General features: G+C 34.3%; 1 protein-coding gene across 1 annotated transcript in view; it reads left to right on the plus strand.

Moving 5' to 3' along the window:
- The window catches only part of LOC108775093 (dystrophin, isoforms A/C/F/G/H), a 447,682-nt gene that overhangs the window by 340,411 nt on the left and 88,754 nt on the right, over nt 1–18,517 (plus strand). Inside the window, exon 41 of the mRNA XM_018541369.1 lies at nt 7,130–7,302. Coding sequence (XP_018396871.1) covers nt 7,130–7,302 — 173 coding nt within the window. The remainder of the gene's footprint in view (nt 1–7,129; nt 7,303–18,517) is intronic.

The raw sequence follows: 18,517 nt of genomic DNA on the forward strand, positions 1-18,517 counted from the left end.
TTCTTGCGAATTATGCGAATTGACATGAGCGAAGATAGTGGTGGATTGACACGAAGTGCATTGAGATGTTCGTTGCTCGGAGCATCGAAAGTGAACAGGTAGATGAAAATTGTCGAACGTTCTCCAGAGACGTATTATCCGAGAGTGACAGTGGGATGATGAGGAGACTTTGGGGTACGTAATTACGGTGGATTACCGTTGGTGTTCACCCAGGGGGGGCACCTGGCCCGGGGGGCGTGCCACCCTACAGGGTTACCACCCTCGGGGGGTACGTGCCCGAAAAACGGTCGACGACGCACGATATATCTACATATCCTACACACTACTGGCGGAACTGCATCTCTTCGAACAGGTAAAGATTTGTACAGCATAGTATTGTTCTTCATCGAATCCATATTATGCGATATAAAGTTTAAAGTACCGCTAATAATATAAATATTCAAATATCGCTTTGAATGTGGATGTAGAAATATAATCAGGTCAGAAAAGTATTTTTATGCAAGTACATTGCATTTAATTTGAAATAATTTTATACAAGAGAGAAAGATTGTAAAATACATTATTTTACATATATACTTTGTATTGAATAAAGTTGCAGCGACATATTTATTCTTTGTGTAAAATTGCTTCAGAAGAGATAAGATGTACAGATAAATATCTTTTTACACTAGAGATGTTTTACACTATAGACCTTTTATTAATGATACTAGAACAATTGCAGTCAATCATACGAAGCTTTTCTTTTTATGGAGAGACAACGGATATAGAAAATTGCTTTAGATTAATAGCGTGATAAAAAATGACATGCTATGAGTTTAAATCTATAATAGGATCTATTAAATGTGTAAAAAGTAAATTTAAATGCTTAATTGTCAAACTGATTAATTCAAATTTTAATTTAATAAATTCTTTATCTCTTTTTAGCTTTTGTATTCAATGTAGCTGCGATTTGAATTAACTCGTTGAGGTCCAAAACCGGTCATTACAGAGATAAATACCGGAAACAAATAGAAGATTCTATACGATTCTCTTTTACCTTCTCTATTCTACGGAAAGAATAAAAGACCGGTTCTCATTACCGGACTTTTGTACGCTTAATACGAATAAATCGTCGCTCTTTTCTTCGTAAACGAACGACACGACTGTTCCTAAAGCGTCGCTTGTGAAATCTCGGCATTTTGAGACTAATTGGCAATTCCTCATTAGAGGTCCCCGTTGGCAGTGCGCACGCGTCTCCGGCACCTTCCGCATAAGTACGCAGACATTGATTAAGGCCCCCGCCGCCACCGTCACCGATTCCCCATTAAATACGTCACACGGAATTCTGAGCGGCGCGGCAGCCGAAACCTCTTGAATTATGCTCGTCCTGCCGACTCCTGGGTGGTATGTACCCTTCGACGGGGCGTCTCTCGCACTCCCACTTGTGACCGGAGCTTTCCCTATTCACGGGGTCGATACGATTCGATAACTGCTCGAGCAGATAAGAATCACGAGTTAGTTCGGAGTTCGCTGACGAATTCTCAGATTACTCGATCGACGAGACGTCAGAGAGATTTAGATCGTTAATTAAATATTTTAATCAACAATCTAAATCTATTTCTGGAGATGTGTTTTCGAATACAATTCCAAGTATGCAATCGATATAAATTCGCCGTTTATTAATGAAGAGAAAAAGAATCTTCCTTATATTTTATGGGTCTGTTATAATGAGCGCGAATAAAGAGGTACGTTAAAAAAAAACTCATTTATTTTGAGAGAAGAGATTATATAGTTCTATAATTCTCAATATTACTGCACACACACATTGACAGATCAGAAATTTTAAAGCGATATTATTCTCGGAATCATCTGTGCTCTTAATCTGCGTTCTGTTGATTTTTGCATTGTAGAGAAAACTGATGAACCTATCTTCCCTCTCGCAATCGATATTTAAATCGAGTTCGAATCGGTCATTTTCTACTAATTACGAAACGGACATTTCCATCACGCGACAACAGAAAAACTGCATTGTGTTTCACAAATTGATTTTGCTCTCATTACAGTGATCACCCTCGTTTATGAGCGTACAAAGCTATCGGCAAAAATATTACTTACAAAAATTACTTGCAAGCGTTATTATGCAAGTCACGATTTTATCGCTGGAATAATTACAAATTAGTATTAATATGATTTTATGTGCAGTACCAGATATACGTATCAGATGTTGCGTATAATAATATGACACACCAATAATGGCTGCAATACATTAATTGCAATATGTTAATCAGTGGGTAATACCTCAGTTTGGTGTAATGGGTTGATGAATATAATATCGAGCACTCGTACGGAAACAATAATGTGACTTTTCATGAAATGTTTGCGGGCTTTCATTTGAATTCGACCTTTTTATGTAAAAAGCTAAAGATTATAATTTCACAACGTTTTAATACGTAAGCGGAATTAATAATAAAATTTCATACTATTGAAAATAATACGCGTTTATTTCTGTGTTTTAATGTAAAGATACTTTCATAAATATCGGATTATTGATGTGAAACTTGTGTTACGTTTTTCATGATCTTTCTCTGTTGCATTAATTGTTACAATAAATCACTGTATCCATCTAATAGAACATAGCGCCGTATTACATCCATCCCTGTGAATATGAAGAGAATTGGATTAAGATTAACGGTTTAGTTTCGCGGTTCCAATTAAATTCAGATATTCTACGACAGCTCCTGAAATTGATTTAATCGTTTTACGTGAGTAGGAATATTAAGCATAAATTTAGGTACTTCATTAGGATCGAGTTAGACATTTGCGAATGACATTCAACGAAAAAATAACGATACTCAGTTTTTAATAGCGAATTGTACTATTAATTTCACTTTGTAATTACAAAGTTAACTATTTAAATAAAATTTAATTAACATCTCAAGAAATACTAAATTATATTAAATAATAGTTACAAGAAATACCAGATAATATATTAAATAAAACAGATATTCTTTATTAAATTTTACTCATAATAACTGAGTTAATAACAGAAATATTTCATTTGCTAATTAAAAGATAAGCTATATATTATACCGTTTATTAGAAAGATTATACTATCACGGAGTAATTAGGATTCCTCGTATTACATCTTTCAAAAGTGGATGTCACATCCATTGTTTTTTTTTTAAAGCGAATATCAATCTATCGTGAAATTAAAATAATTGCCGATCGACATTAAATGAATGACGTGTAAAGGTCGAGCGGGGACGAGTGAATTAATTAAATTGTCGATAAAGCGAAAAGCGAAATCGTGCTATCGTCGCGTCGGTTGCGTGTCGTTAGTGACGTCGTTGGTTAATTTCATTATCGGACGTATATATCGTATTGTAAATCGCGAAGTGACAAAATGTGCAACGCGAATTGATGCTAGAATCATTCGTAGAAATCAGTTTAACGGAAGTGACGTTGTCCCTTTTGTCTCGATAATGTAGATGTACGAAACATTTTACAATTATAATTTTAATTACTTAAATTAGTATTTTAATTCTATAATATCTAGTTTAAAGAGACTCTTTTTAATTGTGAAACAATATTTAATATTTAAATACACGCGCGCAAAATGTTTTATTTATATTTTTATTTATATTTTATTTATATCTTATATAATAAGCTCTATATAATCACATCTCTCAAGAAAACTGATTATTTCTCATCAATTTTATATTTATATGTTTTATATTATTACTTAATTACTTTTTTCACGCACTTTCAAAAACTAAAAGAATAATTTTCATCCATTTTTTTTGTACATAAAGAAACATGTTCTTTTTTTCATTGCAGATTTTTCGATAAATTTAAGAGAATTGGTTGCTCTTTTTGTTATTTCATGAAATTCTTTTTATTTAACGATGCAAATTTGGAAGATTTTGCAATCGAATTTTTAAAATAAAGAAACGAAAAAATTTAATGGCAAGCTTCTCAGAATAGTTTTGGAAATCTAGCACACCTTGTATATGCCGTGTGTACCGGCTACCATGCACGTCGACGTCGCTGGTAAGGCGCATTTGCGTAATTGCACGGTGAACCGCGATAAGAACTTCGGAGCAGCGTCGGATAATGCAAAAACGTTTTGTACTTTGCACTTTTTTCCGAGCCATCTCCCTGGTGCATCCCTGAACATTTTAATACTTAGCCCGCCATGGCGTCCTTGGAAGAGCTCCATTAGCGCGAAAAATCTAATCGACATCGTGGATACGTTCTTGAGAGATCGCAACGACATCGATACAACTTTGCTAAATTGTTAACTGACAAGTGCGATGAAACGAATTTTATCAGCTGTAAGAAGATATTCGATCCAATTTTTCTCTCTCAATAAAATTACATCGCCGAAATTTATGAAATATTTCCACAGTTTTACTTTATTTTTTATTATTAAAATTGTTATCCCTGTTTAATAGTAACCTTCTACAGGTGAATATCGCACATTTGCAACGTTCACTTTAAAATTAGATTCGGGATAAATTCGAGGTAAATTCAGAATCTGGACAAATTAGTTACATTTAAGAACTGAAAATGGAAGTATACGTAGCATTGAAATATACTACTTCTAACCATCAATTTATATCGATGAATTTTTCACTTATAAGATATTTTTTAATAAAATAAATAATCAATTTTTTTAATGACAAGACGATGTCGTCTCTGGATGGTTAATTGGACATATATTAAAATAGAAAAATTTTAAATAATAATTGTAACGAAAGAAATATGCTCAATAAACTTTAATTTGCATTACGATTTCTCTTTCTTCTGACTAACGTATAGAAATGAAATGAATTATTATCGTAATAGCTAATTCTAGACACACACACACACACACAAAAATATTGAAATTGATGTGAGTTAGCTAATTTATATTTCCGTTTACTAATTTTTTCTTGCATCCAAGTTGATGAATAGTGCGATTATACTACACAATACGATTGAAATACATAAAAAATTTTAACCAACATCGTAGGTAATATTTATTGTCGGACGTCACTGTAGACGTTCGTTTCGCTGGTAATCTATGAATTTTGGGGACCGAAGTGCAGAGCAACTCCATGCGCGCCCGTTGAGTTTTAAACGAAATTAGCTTCCGCGCAAGCTGCCACCAAGAGCGCCAATTAAACGTTACCAATTCGAGCGCTCGACGGACGTACGATCCGTCTGTCGCTGGGTAGGAGCCAGTTTGATCGATGTGCCCAATTTTCCGGAGCGAGTTCTCCAGCGCAAGCGGTACCGTCGTCGATATATTTACTTCCTTTTTTTTTTTCGAGAAAAAGCTAGTGCCACGTCTACCCCTTCTTTTTTTTCATTACGCGTGTCTCGGCGATGCACACCGGGTGTCACCGGCGTCAATTCGCGCGGAAACTGCAGCTGAAAAATATCTCGCTCTGACCCGTCGATCATCGACCCAGATGGGAATCGAGTCCTGGTCCAAAGTCGTTCTCGAGATTGCAGCCTTCAATTCGTGCATGTCAAAAATTGAAGAGGGTTGGGAACGGGAAGAGAAGGGTTTGGGGGATTTGAAAACAGAGTGCGACCGTCGTTGACAGGCAGACTGTTTTAGATTAAGACAACACCGCGGCAAACGGAAACGAGAGATATTTCATAGACTTTGTAGTGTCGTTGCTATTGCATGTTATTTCTCTGGAGAACGTTTTTCTTTTGTATTGTTTTTTATTTTCCAATATTTTCTGACACTGAATTAAACGAACGTCAATGGCACATATTTTTGATAATATTTTTACTCTCCTCTTTCATTATATTAATATAACATACATAATCTCTATGACAAAATTGAAAATTTCTTCATATATACATAATTATATATTATTTTAATTTATATTATTTATATTAAAATAAAATTTATACTGGAGTAATAGAGAGTGATAATATTTAATACAAATCTTAATAAAATAATATTTATATACCCCAGCATGCAGTATTAAAACAAACTATTAATATCATCAATTAAACATTAATTATATAATAATTTTATAATAATAACAACTTTATTATTAACATAAATTGATTGCTTTCCATTAGTAATTAATTGCGCTAATTAAAATTGCTTTTAGCAATTACAAATTATCAATTACTTATAAAAATACTTATTAATTATATCCAATCTTGCAATTTTAGATCAATTAATGTTTTTCAAATATTATTTTAACATTGTGAGGTGAATTCTGTGATTCTTCTAAAAATTTGAGTTAATGAAACTTTTCATCTAATTTCATATTGATGAGAAATATGAAATAAAGTAAGACCAGATTTGCACGTAACTGCGAACTATAGCTGTTTTAAAAGGAACGAAACAAATCCTATTGTTCTTGCCGTGACGCCAGCGAATATTTCTTAATTCACTCGCATCGGTGCCGATTTATTTTCATTGGCGCATGCATTGCATGTCGGCGCCGACGTACTCGTATACCACCGTTGTACACGGAGACTCGTATATAAATCATTTCTATCCACGCGCAGACTGCAATTCACGTCATCACGATGACGAAACACCACGAATTCTCTCTCTGCCGCGCGAATGCTCCCTATTTCCATAAAAAGGTCCGGATTCTCTAAAATTAAAAAAGTTCTGTATTTTTTTTTAATTTACATTTTTCTAGAAATCCACTCAAATTGTTATCAAATTAGCACATTTTATGAAACATTTTTGAGAGGAATTACGTACTAATGAAAAATTCTTAATTATTATAATCAAACGTATTAATTTGTAATATTTGTATCAATAAAAAGTTGCCATTTTAAGCTTTTTTGGAATAAAATAGAAATAAAAAGTTATTCTTTAAACTTTTTCGCAAATAATATAAGAAACGGTACAACGAATAAATAAATAATGTAAAATCTTTTAGCTGACAATAAGTTTTGTGATTATTTTTACAAATATTTACATTTATTTAATTGGGTGTTTTAGGGAGAGAGAGAATTATTAAAATAATAAAAAATATATATTATAATATATGTTCCACTTATGCACAAAATATAAAAAATATATCTTCTAATATATTTTTTAAATTAATGGCGCCTTTTTCGTAGAGTTCTTCAATCTTGTTCTTAAGGATCTAAGGAGGCATCCTCCTGCTTGTTGCAGGATCTGCAGTCGGAAATTGAAACGCACCGAGACGTTTACGCATCTTTGAACGGCACCGGACGAAAATTATTGAGCTCACTTGCCAGTCAAGATGACGCTGTTATGCTTCAACGTCGATTGGATGAAATGAACCAGAGATGGCATCACTTGAAGGCAAAGAGTATGGCAATAAGGTAAGTGCTAGAATAATCTGATTATTAAGATCATTATCATCAATTGTGCTCTTTGAAATTTATGAAAATGAAGACTATTGTGTAAAAAATAAACTTCTCACACTCTAACCGATATGATCATTATAATTAGTTATAATGTTATTATATTATATAGTTATAATATCAAATTGTTTAATTTTACATCTATCAAAAATTTTATATCCTAATAAAAGACATGAAAATATCATCTTCTAATTTCATGATATAATTAACGAAAATTATATTATTCATAAAAAATTGCTATTATTACTTTTAATTACTTAAAAATAAAAATTAAATGAAAATTACATAGTATATTTTATGTATAGTATATTATATATACATAATATATTTTAATATAAGAATATTATTTTTTTGTGATTTAATAAAACAGACTAATTTATTTTGGAAGCAGTAATATACGAATTTTATGGATTTTAAGTAGAATTATATATTTATTATTATTATACATTGTAGCTTATTATACATTGTGCTTACGTGTAATAACATTAATTTCTAGATAAAAGATATTTTCTATATACATTTATTATGAAATATATGTAATTTTATATTATTTCTTTTTTCGCGGAAATTATCAGTATATATAAAATTAAAAATTGTACGTAAGGATTAAGTATTTTGAAACATTTTGATAAATATATAAGGCGCAGTGATTTTCATAACAGAGATGTTTTTCCTCATAATATCACAAAAGACAGTTTTCGCATGTGAAATGGCGTCGTAAATCAACGCGTTGAAAAAGACTAGCCGAGAGGAGCGGACTGACCTTTTTGACAAAAGAATAATTTTGAAACGCACAATGCATTCAGCACGAAAGCTTGAAAATTCGTAATACGCCTACGATCTTTTGCACTTCCATAATTTTGTAAAAAAAGAAATAGAAAAATTTATATATATCTATTGCATAAATTTGCGAAACAGAGAACCGTACTGTAATACTACAAAGTTTTGGCTTTTGACATGCGAACAATTTTGGACATTCTTCTGCAGGGTGGGTTAGCATGAGCTGAATAGTGCATTAACTATGAGCTTTCGCATTCTCGGCGTACCGTTCTGCTTTGATGGCGTTGCAGTTATGCATCATAATAATGCACGATATGTGCAGAAAGTAAAAATAATCGCTCGTTAAAAAGAGAGAGATTTTTAACGGAGGTGAGAATTTTGTTACGGTAGCAAATTAACTTCTTCGCTTGATTAATGAAATTGTACAGCTGTGAAAAGAATCGTATATGTATACAAGTGTATGAGTACTTTATATTTTATAGTGATTCACTCTTGCGTACTCTTGCAAATAATTTATATTGAAAGGCAAAATGCGCGCAATTTGAGAGCTATTTTCATGCCTCGGAATTGCATGGCGAATAAAATGAAATTATTAATTTATAAAATAAAATAAAAGAAAGTCTAAATAGAAACTTAATTCGCCATTAAGTACGTTATTTTTAATATTTCGTTTTTTGAGGGACTTAATTTTTTAATAATCAGAAGATATAATACAGAATCTAAACCTCGTTTTTGTTCGCAAGTTTATTCAGTTTGCACTGTTGGTTCATAGGAAATCCTCACAGGATTTTCCGGTGGAAACTTCGAGAATTCGTGATCCAATTTAGCCTCAAACGTAGCGTAAACTTCTCTTCGACTGTTCGACTATGCAACCGTGGACTGTTAGAAAGCGCATCGAACTTCCGCGGTAACCATATCCCAACGCATTGATCTGATAGCAAAACTATGTAGCTTAACATAATGTTATTCTTACTTGTTTTATATTGCTCATCCGGGACATTGTTGAGTATTAAAAGAAGGAAAATGTCGATAAAAGTGTTATTTTGTCGAATCTTCGGCCTATCTATAGAAACATTGCAATCGATAAAATCTTTCCTCTGAAAGAAGGAAACATATTCGCAAAGAAGCATTTGTATCTATAATATATGGATTTCAGACTTTGAAGTGTATCGATAGGACTGACAGATAAATCCGACAGAAATGTGCTCTGATAAAATTATGATCTCACATGAGGAAGAAGATGATGAAATATGTTCTCATGAAATGCTATTAAAATTTAATTTGCATATTTGCAGAGCTGTAAAGTATATTTATATATAATTTAAGAGGTGATTACATGATTAACGGAAAAATGAGTTTGTATTACATATAGATATTTGAATGTCTAACGCATTTAGTTAAATGGTAAATTATTAAGTATTTAATTTGTATTTGGAACATGTTGTTTTTAACGTTATTTCTATGCAGATTTTCATTTTCGTTATTCTATTAATTATACACAATTAATCAAACATTTCAAATATCCAATACATTGCACGTCACTTTTATTTATTTTAATCATTATTATAAATTTGCCCGGATTATTCGTAATATCCAGACGAATAAATATACCATACATGTATTACACATTTATAGTGCAAAATCGTTCGACCATTAATAACGGTTGTGTCACTGATTGGGTAGTTTGGTCCTTATTCTGAAAAGCATAAATGGGTCAGCTCGCGCAAAGCTTGCTCGACATTATTGGCCGTGCGACCAATCGATTAACGTTTTTGGGAAACTTTCATGGCAAATCCATTTGCGGGGACTTTACCGTAGTCGGTCGTAATCGGATTCCCTGTAGAAACTTTATAGCGTGTTAATTCTAGCCCTGAACATCGACTCCGAGATCTGCCGTAAACTTTACACAGACAACTATGCAACTGCGTTGTTGAAGGGTATCTGGATATTTCCGAAGAGAAAGTCCATGGTTTGATTATGTACGTCGGTAGGAGGAAAGTTTCATCGATTTGTCAGTATAAAGCGCCGCGTAATTTGCGCAACAATTTCGGCCAGTTACGCGGAATTTAGCTTATCAATTTGATTTCTTCACAACAAGATTGTTATTATAAAATCCATATCGCTTTGAATTCACTTGAAGTGATTAAAATGTTGAAATATATATATATATATATATATATCTTATAACACACTTTAAAAATAATCAATAATGATTATTAGTTTCATCGAATTCTCAACTTCTATACAATTTTAATTAAACCATTGCTTTGGTCTTCTGTATTGAGAAAGAAAAATATTTAAAAAATATAACAATCGCAATTATAGAAACTTTTCTATTTTTAAGAGGGATATTGCTACTTTTGATAGAAGAATTCGGTCACCTGTATAGAATAGATTGCGCGAAAGAAAATATCGCACACTATCGATATGACTTTATAAAATTACAGTAAGAATTATAGAGCAACTTACTTTTTATATTAGATCTCATAATCCTTAAACTTTCTATCGTGATATACACAGAAGCACAGATATCGAGAATAGGTACGTACACAGATAAAGGCAGGATTTCTTAAAGTAGATATCTTTATTTTACATGATAGAAGATCTGATCAGGATCGAATCATTGTAGTTTACAGACTAAATGGATGATAGTCATCGAATTTTACAGTGTTTTTCATATAAAAGAAATATTGATATAATATAAGTTTTGAGATATAAATAAATTTTAATTTAATTAAAATATAAGTTTATAAATTTAAATTATTAATGTTATATATGCTTCAAAATTACGATACTTTATTTTGCTTAATCATAAAATATTAATTAGCGTAAGTATTAACGAGAAAAATATTTAAAATAGTTGTCGTTGATTTCTGACAATTTCAGTAAATAATAAATTTTTTTATATAAGCGCTCATTAAGGAGCATTTTTTGTGAAAATTTATTTTAATTTAATCAACGCGCAAAGCATTCCATTAATGGGAAAAATAAGTCTCGCGACAGTATGAAGTCAGCATTGAGGTCAATTCCGATAAAAGACCGTGCAATCAGTCTCCATTAATTAGTCCGAATTGCGGCCAGAAGCTTGATTACCGAAGAGATATTCGTGCAGGATGCGAACTACGAGGGCGTCACGTATAGAAGGATAGAAGTTCACGCTCACCGACCATATTTATCGGTGCCTCTCTCTATCAACCTTCGTTCTCCGTCCGTCAATCTGTATCTACCGGTTGATCTCTCTCATTTCCGCGTGTTCTCTTTTCTTCCCCCTTTCCTTTCTCTCTCTTGCCCAAATCGTCCGCAATAGCACTTTGGAGTAACTCCGCAATCAAGCCACAAATGCCAAAGCCGATAATTCGGCGGGAGATCGTTTTGGCACTGGACTCATCGGCGAATACTGCCAATGTTATTTGTGTGTGGGCAAATTGTTCAGATTAACTCAACTCTGGCAAGTATGCATGACAGTAGTTTTTCTTTCAAATTGAAGATCAATCGTTGTTATAAATGATCATTTCCTCAAATATCCGATGTGATCTTTGCATATAACACATCATAGTTGTAATTCCTCTTGTTACAAATTTTTGAATGAATTTGCAGATTTCACGATTTGTTGAAAACATAACATTAGTTTTGTAATTGTGATGCTTCCTCAAGCTGAAAGAAGTAATACATTTTGTGTATTAGGAGTGAACATGGAATGTAAAATTTAAACTTTTGATAAATTTCAAGTAAATTATATGTAAATATTAGTTTAGAGTTTTAATAACATTTTTTAAACACACACACACACACACATATATATATATATATAGAATCTAAACTATAGTAAATGATTTTTGAAAAATTCACACACAGACTTTAATATTATAGTCTTCATTAAAGAAATTATTATGTCATTTTGGTACGTTAAATTCGTTAAATTTATGGCCTTATACGGAAGCGCTTTACACTCAACAGGAATATGCTCTCTGCGAAAGTGTCCTGCCAGGAATAAACATCTCAATGACTTATCAAAATGCACGTTAAGTGGACTTCGTGATCGATGCAGCCGTCTCGCCACGCCCGACGTAGATTAACGAGGATAAAAAGCTATCCGACCGATCCTCTTTTCGCTATCGTTACATTCGCACGGATTATATTTTTTGTTTTCCCGCAAGATACCGGAACCGGCCGTAAAATCAATATTAAGGGGGAGGGAACAATTAGTTACCTCGGCACGCACGCTGCCAGCAACGGCGACAGCATCCGGCGGTCGGATACGCGGACTTTTCGGACTTGTCCAACATCCGGCAGTGCTTCCCCGGCGCATACCAGTATCCGGACGACAAATAAAGGTTTACGAACTGCACGAGTGTTTGTAGACGATGCACCGCTGCCTGTCGCACGTCGCCCCGCAGCTCGAGTCGTGTAAACTTGTGTAACAATTGCTAGCGCGGTTCATCCCGAATGACCTATTGTCCGCGGGGCTAGCAAATAAAACAGAAGAAAAAAAAATGGCAATTCGGAGCGCGCTTTATATCGAAAGTTTGCACAGATATGAATTTTGCGCTCGACCAAAACTATATAGTATTATACATGTGAAATTATGTAATCAGCAGTGCTGCGTACCGATTAATCTTTATTGGTATAATAGTTACGCTCGAAGAAATCTATCTCGTCTTCCATTATTCAAGCAAATTTCTATACCAAACGAATTTTATAATCTAACTTTGGATATGTACATACAGTATGTTTACATGTGTGCAAGTGTCCAAATTAAATCACGCACACGCTCGGTTTATTTATAACTGCGATGATAAATGGTTACCTATCAATTAATTTTTTTTTCCCGTAGTTTTTCAACGTAGTAGCGGAATTGCGAATTTATTTACTGACCAGCTGACGCGGGATTCAACAGTTCAATGAAAAACACGGGAAAAATGAAAAAGAATTCGAGTGGCTGCGAGGCATAAACGTGTCGTCCGCGCTCGATCGGAACAAATTAATATTCCATCGCGCATCGAAGCGTCGATGTATCGACGCGCAAAATCCGAAAGGCAGACGAAAGCGCACTCGCTGTATTTGCAAATGAAGTCGCGCTACGAAAACTAGATGCACAGGCAGCATATTGGCGCAGCACGGCGTAGTACGCATACACAGTCTCTGGTCACCAAAGCAAGACGCTGCGAAGTCTGAACACACGATCCAAAGCGACGCTTGTTAACGGAGAAACAGGAATCGGGAGGAATAATAATAGTGTCTCGGTTGCAATATTACTGGCGTGTTTAAATCGATGCAACGGTGCGTTCACGCGCGTATATTCGTGCCATACGTGTACACTAAGGCGGACGAAAGCGAAACGCCGACGTGGCTTTCGTACACAATTGAAGGGGATCAATTCTAAGCAAATCGTAAAACTCGTAACTTGTTCTCACAAGGACTCGTAAGAACTTATGACGAGAGTTGTAATTCTATTCGTACCGTAATAGGCTTTCTACGTTAATTTTTAAAAAATGCACACACAATACATAATAATAAACTTCCCTTTTTTTTTTAACTATTTTATTTTTATAAAAGGAATGACTTTGCTTAAAAATTTAGCCATATAAGAGAAAATAATTTTGTTAGTCCATGAAAATATTTGTGTAGAAAATTCAAGCATGATGAACAACGCTGCAACAAATTTTGATTTCAGCGTTGAAGTTATTTTAGCTTATTTTCAGGTCTACATCTAGCTAAATTTTTAGATTACTTCAGTAAAATCGTTCTTTTCATCTAAAGTGAACAATAAGCTTCTAAATTCTTTATCATTTATCTTTTATCTAAATTATCAGTAAAAGAACAAGTTAACTTTTCTCTATTTTATTGTTAAGTTTATACATTGCATGTATTTAATACAAAAATATACATTCTTATAAAGATAACTTGTATAAGATCTCGGATACGAGAATAATAGATATTTTTCACTTCACGTAGTGACGCACGACACACAAGCAGCGCGCTAAAATAACTTCTCATTTGATCAGTGACATTTCCATAAATAAGATTGACAGAACTTTATCTCAGGGGAATAATTTCAAGCCCAGATTACGCGACTGAACACGCCGTGTGTCCGATTCGTCCCGTATCTCGTGAGCGGGCCGGACAAGCTACAACTGCAAAAACACATGCCGCGTCACCGACAACACAGGACACGACGTTTGATCCATCGCTGGACCGGAACTGACAGCCAGATAATCGCGGGGTCGTGATGAATCGCTCGGTAAGTCTTATCAGTTGGCCTCCGATGCGCGGCATCGGCTTCGCTGGCTGCCCGAACGGAACACGTCGCGGAGACTGTCACGTACAAGTTCGTTCAGCGCTGCTCGCCTGAATCTTTTTCTCTCTCGATTGCGGCAAATCGAAAGTTATTTTTACGTGACGTCCCACATAACGTGCGGTAACGCGCGACAACATGAAGACGGCAGCGCCCGATATCGAAACGAACGATCGTAGCAGGAAATTTGTTGGAGTCGATGGAAGGGAGAAATGGTCAAATGTGAAGGAACAGAAAGAGAGAGAAAAGGGAGAGAGAATCGAATCGGTTTGCCGATATCCCACAAAACTCAAAGCGATGCCTTCGTGACCAGAACGCGGGAACATGGACGAAAAACGAATTCTACGTGAAGATGGAAAGTTCCTGGTTACAATAATGAAGGGATAGCGCTTGTGATCGCGATCAATCAAAATGGCAATGGTGCTGAAAAGTTTGCTATAGCTATAGCATATAGCAATACTATAATTGTTACCTTCGTTCCGCTGGAGATCGATAATCCTCCCCTATTGGATATTTCACTATCCTGCTGGAGATCGATTATTTCTGCCGAAATTATTACTTTCTTGTGGTACCCTTTAAAAAAAAAACAAAAAAGATTATCTTAATCAGGAAAGTGACAACCATGATAGCAATATGCAACAAAAGTGGACAGTACTAAATTATATTGTAGTAGTAGAGAACCGCAGGTTCAAAAGAAACTATATAATATTCGACTGAATTGTTCACGTGAATATAATCTTTTTATCTTTAAGAAGTAGAATTTAGATATATTAGAAATAAGAAATTAATTTCATAAGATAAATAAGATAATTTAGAGCACTGATAGCAAGAAACTACTACGATTTAAATGGATAGGAAGCTTGCTCAAGGGCTCGTAATAATTAATTAATTAATTGTTTAAACCGATTAATCTGCCTCTGCTGCCCGCTATACTATTGTTATTCTCAAATTTGCTGGTCTCAAAGCAACATGCGTGGAAACGCGCATGGCATTTCCAGTATTCAAAAGCATTTGTGAGCCCGACACTCCGTCAAGGACATTAATAATGACGTCAACAAATCTGTCGCGCTGTCTGATATTTCCTTCCGACATCCGGTCTTTGCCCGACTGTAACTTACTGATCTCGGTCGGTTTGCCGGAATGTATTCTCAACACATATCTCTCGGTACGAAGCAATAATAATGTAAATTTAAAGTATGATAAGGTGCAACTTTACGTTAATCTTTTAAGAAGGCCAATGGCGCTGATATTCGATAGTTCGACTCAATAAATAAAATTCGAGCTTTATTTGTTATCTCATCTATACAAATAATCGAAGATGAATTTAACTTTGAGAGAATCCATTTATGTATCACTCATGCACAAATATCTAACATATTTGCAATGTACTCCTTTAAATATCTTTTATTTTTGACAGATTTTATGATAAGTGATAATTTGTAAAAAAAAAAAAAAGTATTTCATTTCACACACTTATGTCTATAAAAAACGGATTTTAAGTTCTCTCACAGTATAAAAATAATTTTTATTTGTCACCGCTCGTCTCTATAAGCTGCAGTTTATATTCGTTGCATTATTCTATCGATCCGATAATATACGACCACGCGCATTTATCAGCTGTTATATTCGTAATATCGTAGTATATAAAATATCTTTTTTTAATTCATTACTGCTTGTTGTAGTTGGGAATGTTTAAGTATTACGAATGTATTCGCGGTATTACGAGGGTCGAGAGGGTTAACGAGTCCCTATGTTAAAGCGCTTACATTTGGTTTATGTGGAGCGGCAGAAAACGCACGCGAGTTCTGTTGGTACGTAATTCGGGACCTCCCCTTATTGCCGGGCATTACGTCCTTTGCGCCAGATGCGACCCAACGTTTACTTAGCCATTCTGAATTCCACGTGTGCGTTTATGGGCCACGGGACGAGCGAATTCGTATGAGTACTGGATTTCATTCGTTTATGAGCGCAGTCGATCGAACGCAGGATTTTCCCCGTTAATCTCCATTTAAAGACCTGAGCGGGGGGTACGTCCACGTTGAACCCATTTTACGGATCGCGAAAACAGCATTTTACTCACGGAGATATTTGTACACTTGGATTATTGTCGGAAAGCTTTTCCGGCCGTTCAGTTGTTTCGAAAAATTGACGATAGCCGAATAGTATATAGTATTTGCACGCGTATATGCATCATCCATTCGAGATTGTTTCATTTGAAGTTACTTTTGAAATATTCTAACTCCTAACTCGTTTTGCCTCCATTTTTCGCACGTTAATTCTTACGATGAATTATTCTTATTACCACGTTCTTATTACTGATTATGTTTGGAATCTTCAAGATTATTTAAATTTTTTTACACATTAATATACGTATCGATACGCATATTTCCTATCCCTAGTTCCTTATTACAACAAACGTTAAAATATAACAATAATCTATGATTCACTATAGATTCTGAAAGAAAAAGATAAAAATATCTATATTGAGAAAATAGTCGCATGTGTGAGTCTATAGAAAAGTTATATTCTAATACTGTATAATTAAAATCAATATGAAAATAAATTAAACAGCCACAAAAAAAAAAACGATTTAAAAATCTCTTTATATATCTGTTTAAAAAATATAGATATATCTGTACATTTTTAATCGTATTTTTGAGTTTTCAAAATGCACGTTTCATGTATCTTCGGTGACGTGCCATCATCCTACTTAATCGTCCGTATTTTTCTATTTTCCTTTATTACAGATCTATTTTTCGCCCGATCGCTAATTTTTTTGACCTTCTCTTGTGCAGGCGCGTGAGCGTGATTCAAATTTGTAACGTGCCCGTAAATATGCGGCACATAGGTATCCGTTAAATCGTGTTTTCACCTTTTCCGCTTTCGTTCCCTTCAATGTCCGGATTCCGCTAAAAGAAATTGACCAGAAACGTGCGCGTAACCGCCGACATCGTCAGTTATCGTCGCGGATACAAATCGTGGATGATTCCATGGGAAAATGGATTCCAATGGCAGTAGGGATCGATGGACGATCCGCCGGATCTTCGTGAGTCCATTGCGAGAAGGTCGACGTAAGACGAAGCCGGTGAAAGAAGGAAGGGGTTTCATGTTCATCGAGCGTGAACGAGCGTGTCTCCGACAACTTGACCCGTTCAGAAATTTTAATTTCCGGTTGGTTAGAGACTCTCTGAGGAGATCCTTCTCTAAGGATGCATCGCAACGCAGCATCAAAACCCGCATATCAGTAGGATTGTGGGCAACCGAGACGACGCGACGTTGTGACCATAGCTTAGGAAGAAGATGACTTATGTTCGCTTGTACCGGTGAGGAAATGACGAGAAGAAGAATGACGAAGGGAAGAGCTTTCCGTCCAGTCCACGGCTACTCAAAGCGAAATCCATAAAATGAGATTCTCGATGGAACAAAGAGCTCCCACGCAGCATTAAGCGCGCCGACATCGTTCAAATCGTCATGATAAGACGATTCTTTTCTAAAATAAAAACATGTGTTTAATCTACGCAGAATTAATTTACGGTTGTATTCTTTTTATTCTGTTTTACCATTTACGTAGAATTATGATAATTGAACACCTTATTTTTCTTTTACGGAAAACATAGAGTTTTAACCCCCAAATCACTATTATTATTTTAACAATATATATTGCATATTATTGATTGTTTTTCAAGTATTGGCATTTGAGGACATTATAAATATAAATACAAATTTTTTTTGAAAGAAGAATAAGTTGAAACCGAATATTAAAAACGGTATAAGTACGTTAAATAGTTTATTATGATAGTATTTTTCCAAAAATAAAAATCTTTTTAATTAATATACCACTTTTTATTGTGAATTTTAGATGGAATTGCATGTTTAATGATTTGTAAGAAATATCTATTTAAAAAGTAACTATCTATTAAAAAAGTAAGAAAATATGTCTAAAGGGGAAGAAAACGGTATTCATTTTACAATTCATACTTTTTTATTGTTTCATTGGAGTATATTATATTGGAATTATATTATATTGGAGTTATATTATATTAGAGTATATTATACCTCAGGTGGGACTGTTTCTCTGGTTATGAACGAAGTAATTCT

Source organism: Cyphomyrmex costatus, unplaced genomic scaffold, assembly GCF_001594065.2.
Source record: "Cyphomyrmex costatus isolate MS0001 unplaced genomic scaffold, Ccosl1.0 scaffold281, whole genome shotgun sequence".
Taxonomy (NCBI): Eukaryota; Metazoa; Arthropoda; class Insecta; order Hymenoptera; family Formicidae; genus Cyphomyrmex; species Cyphomyrmex costatus.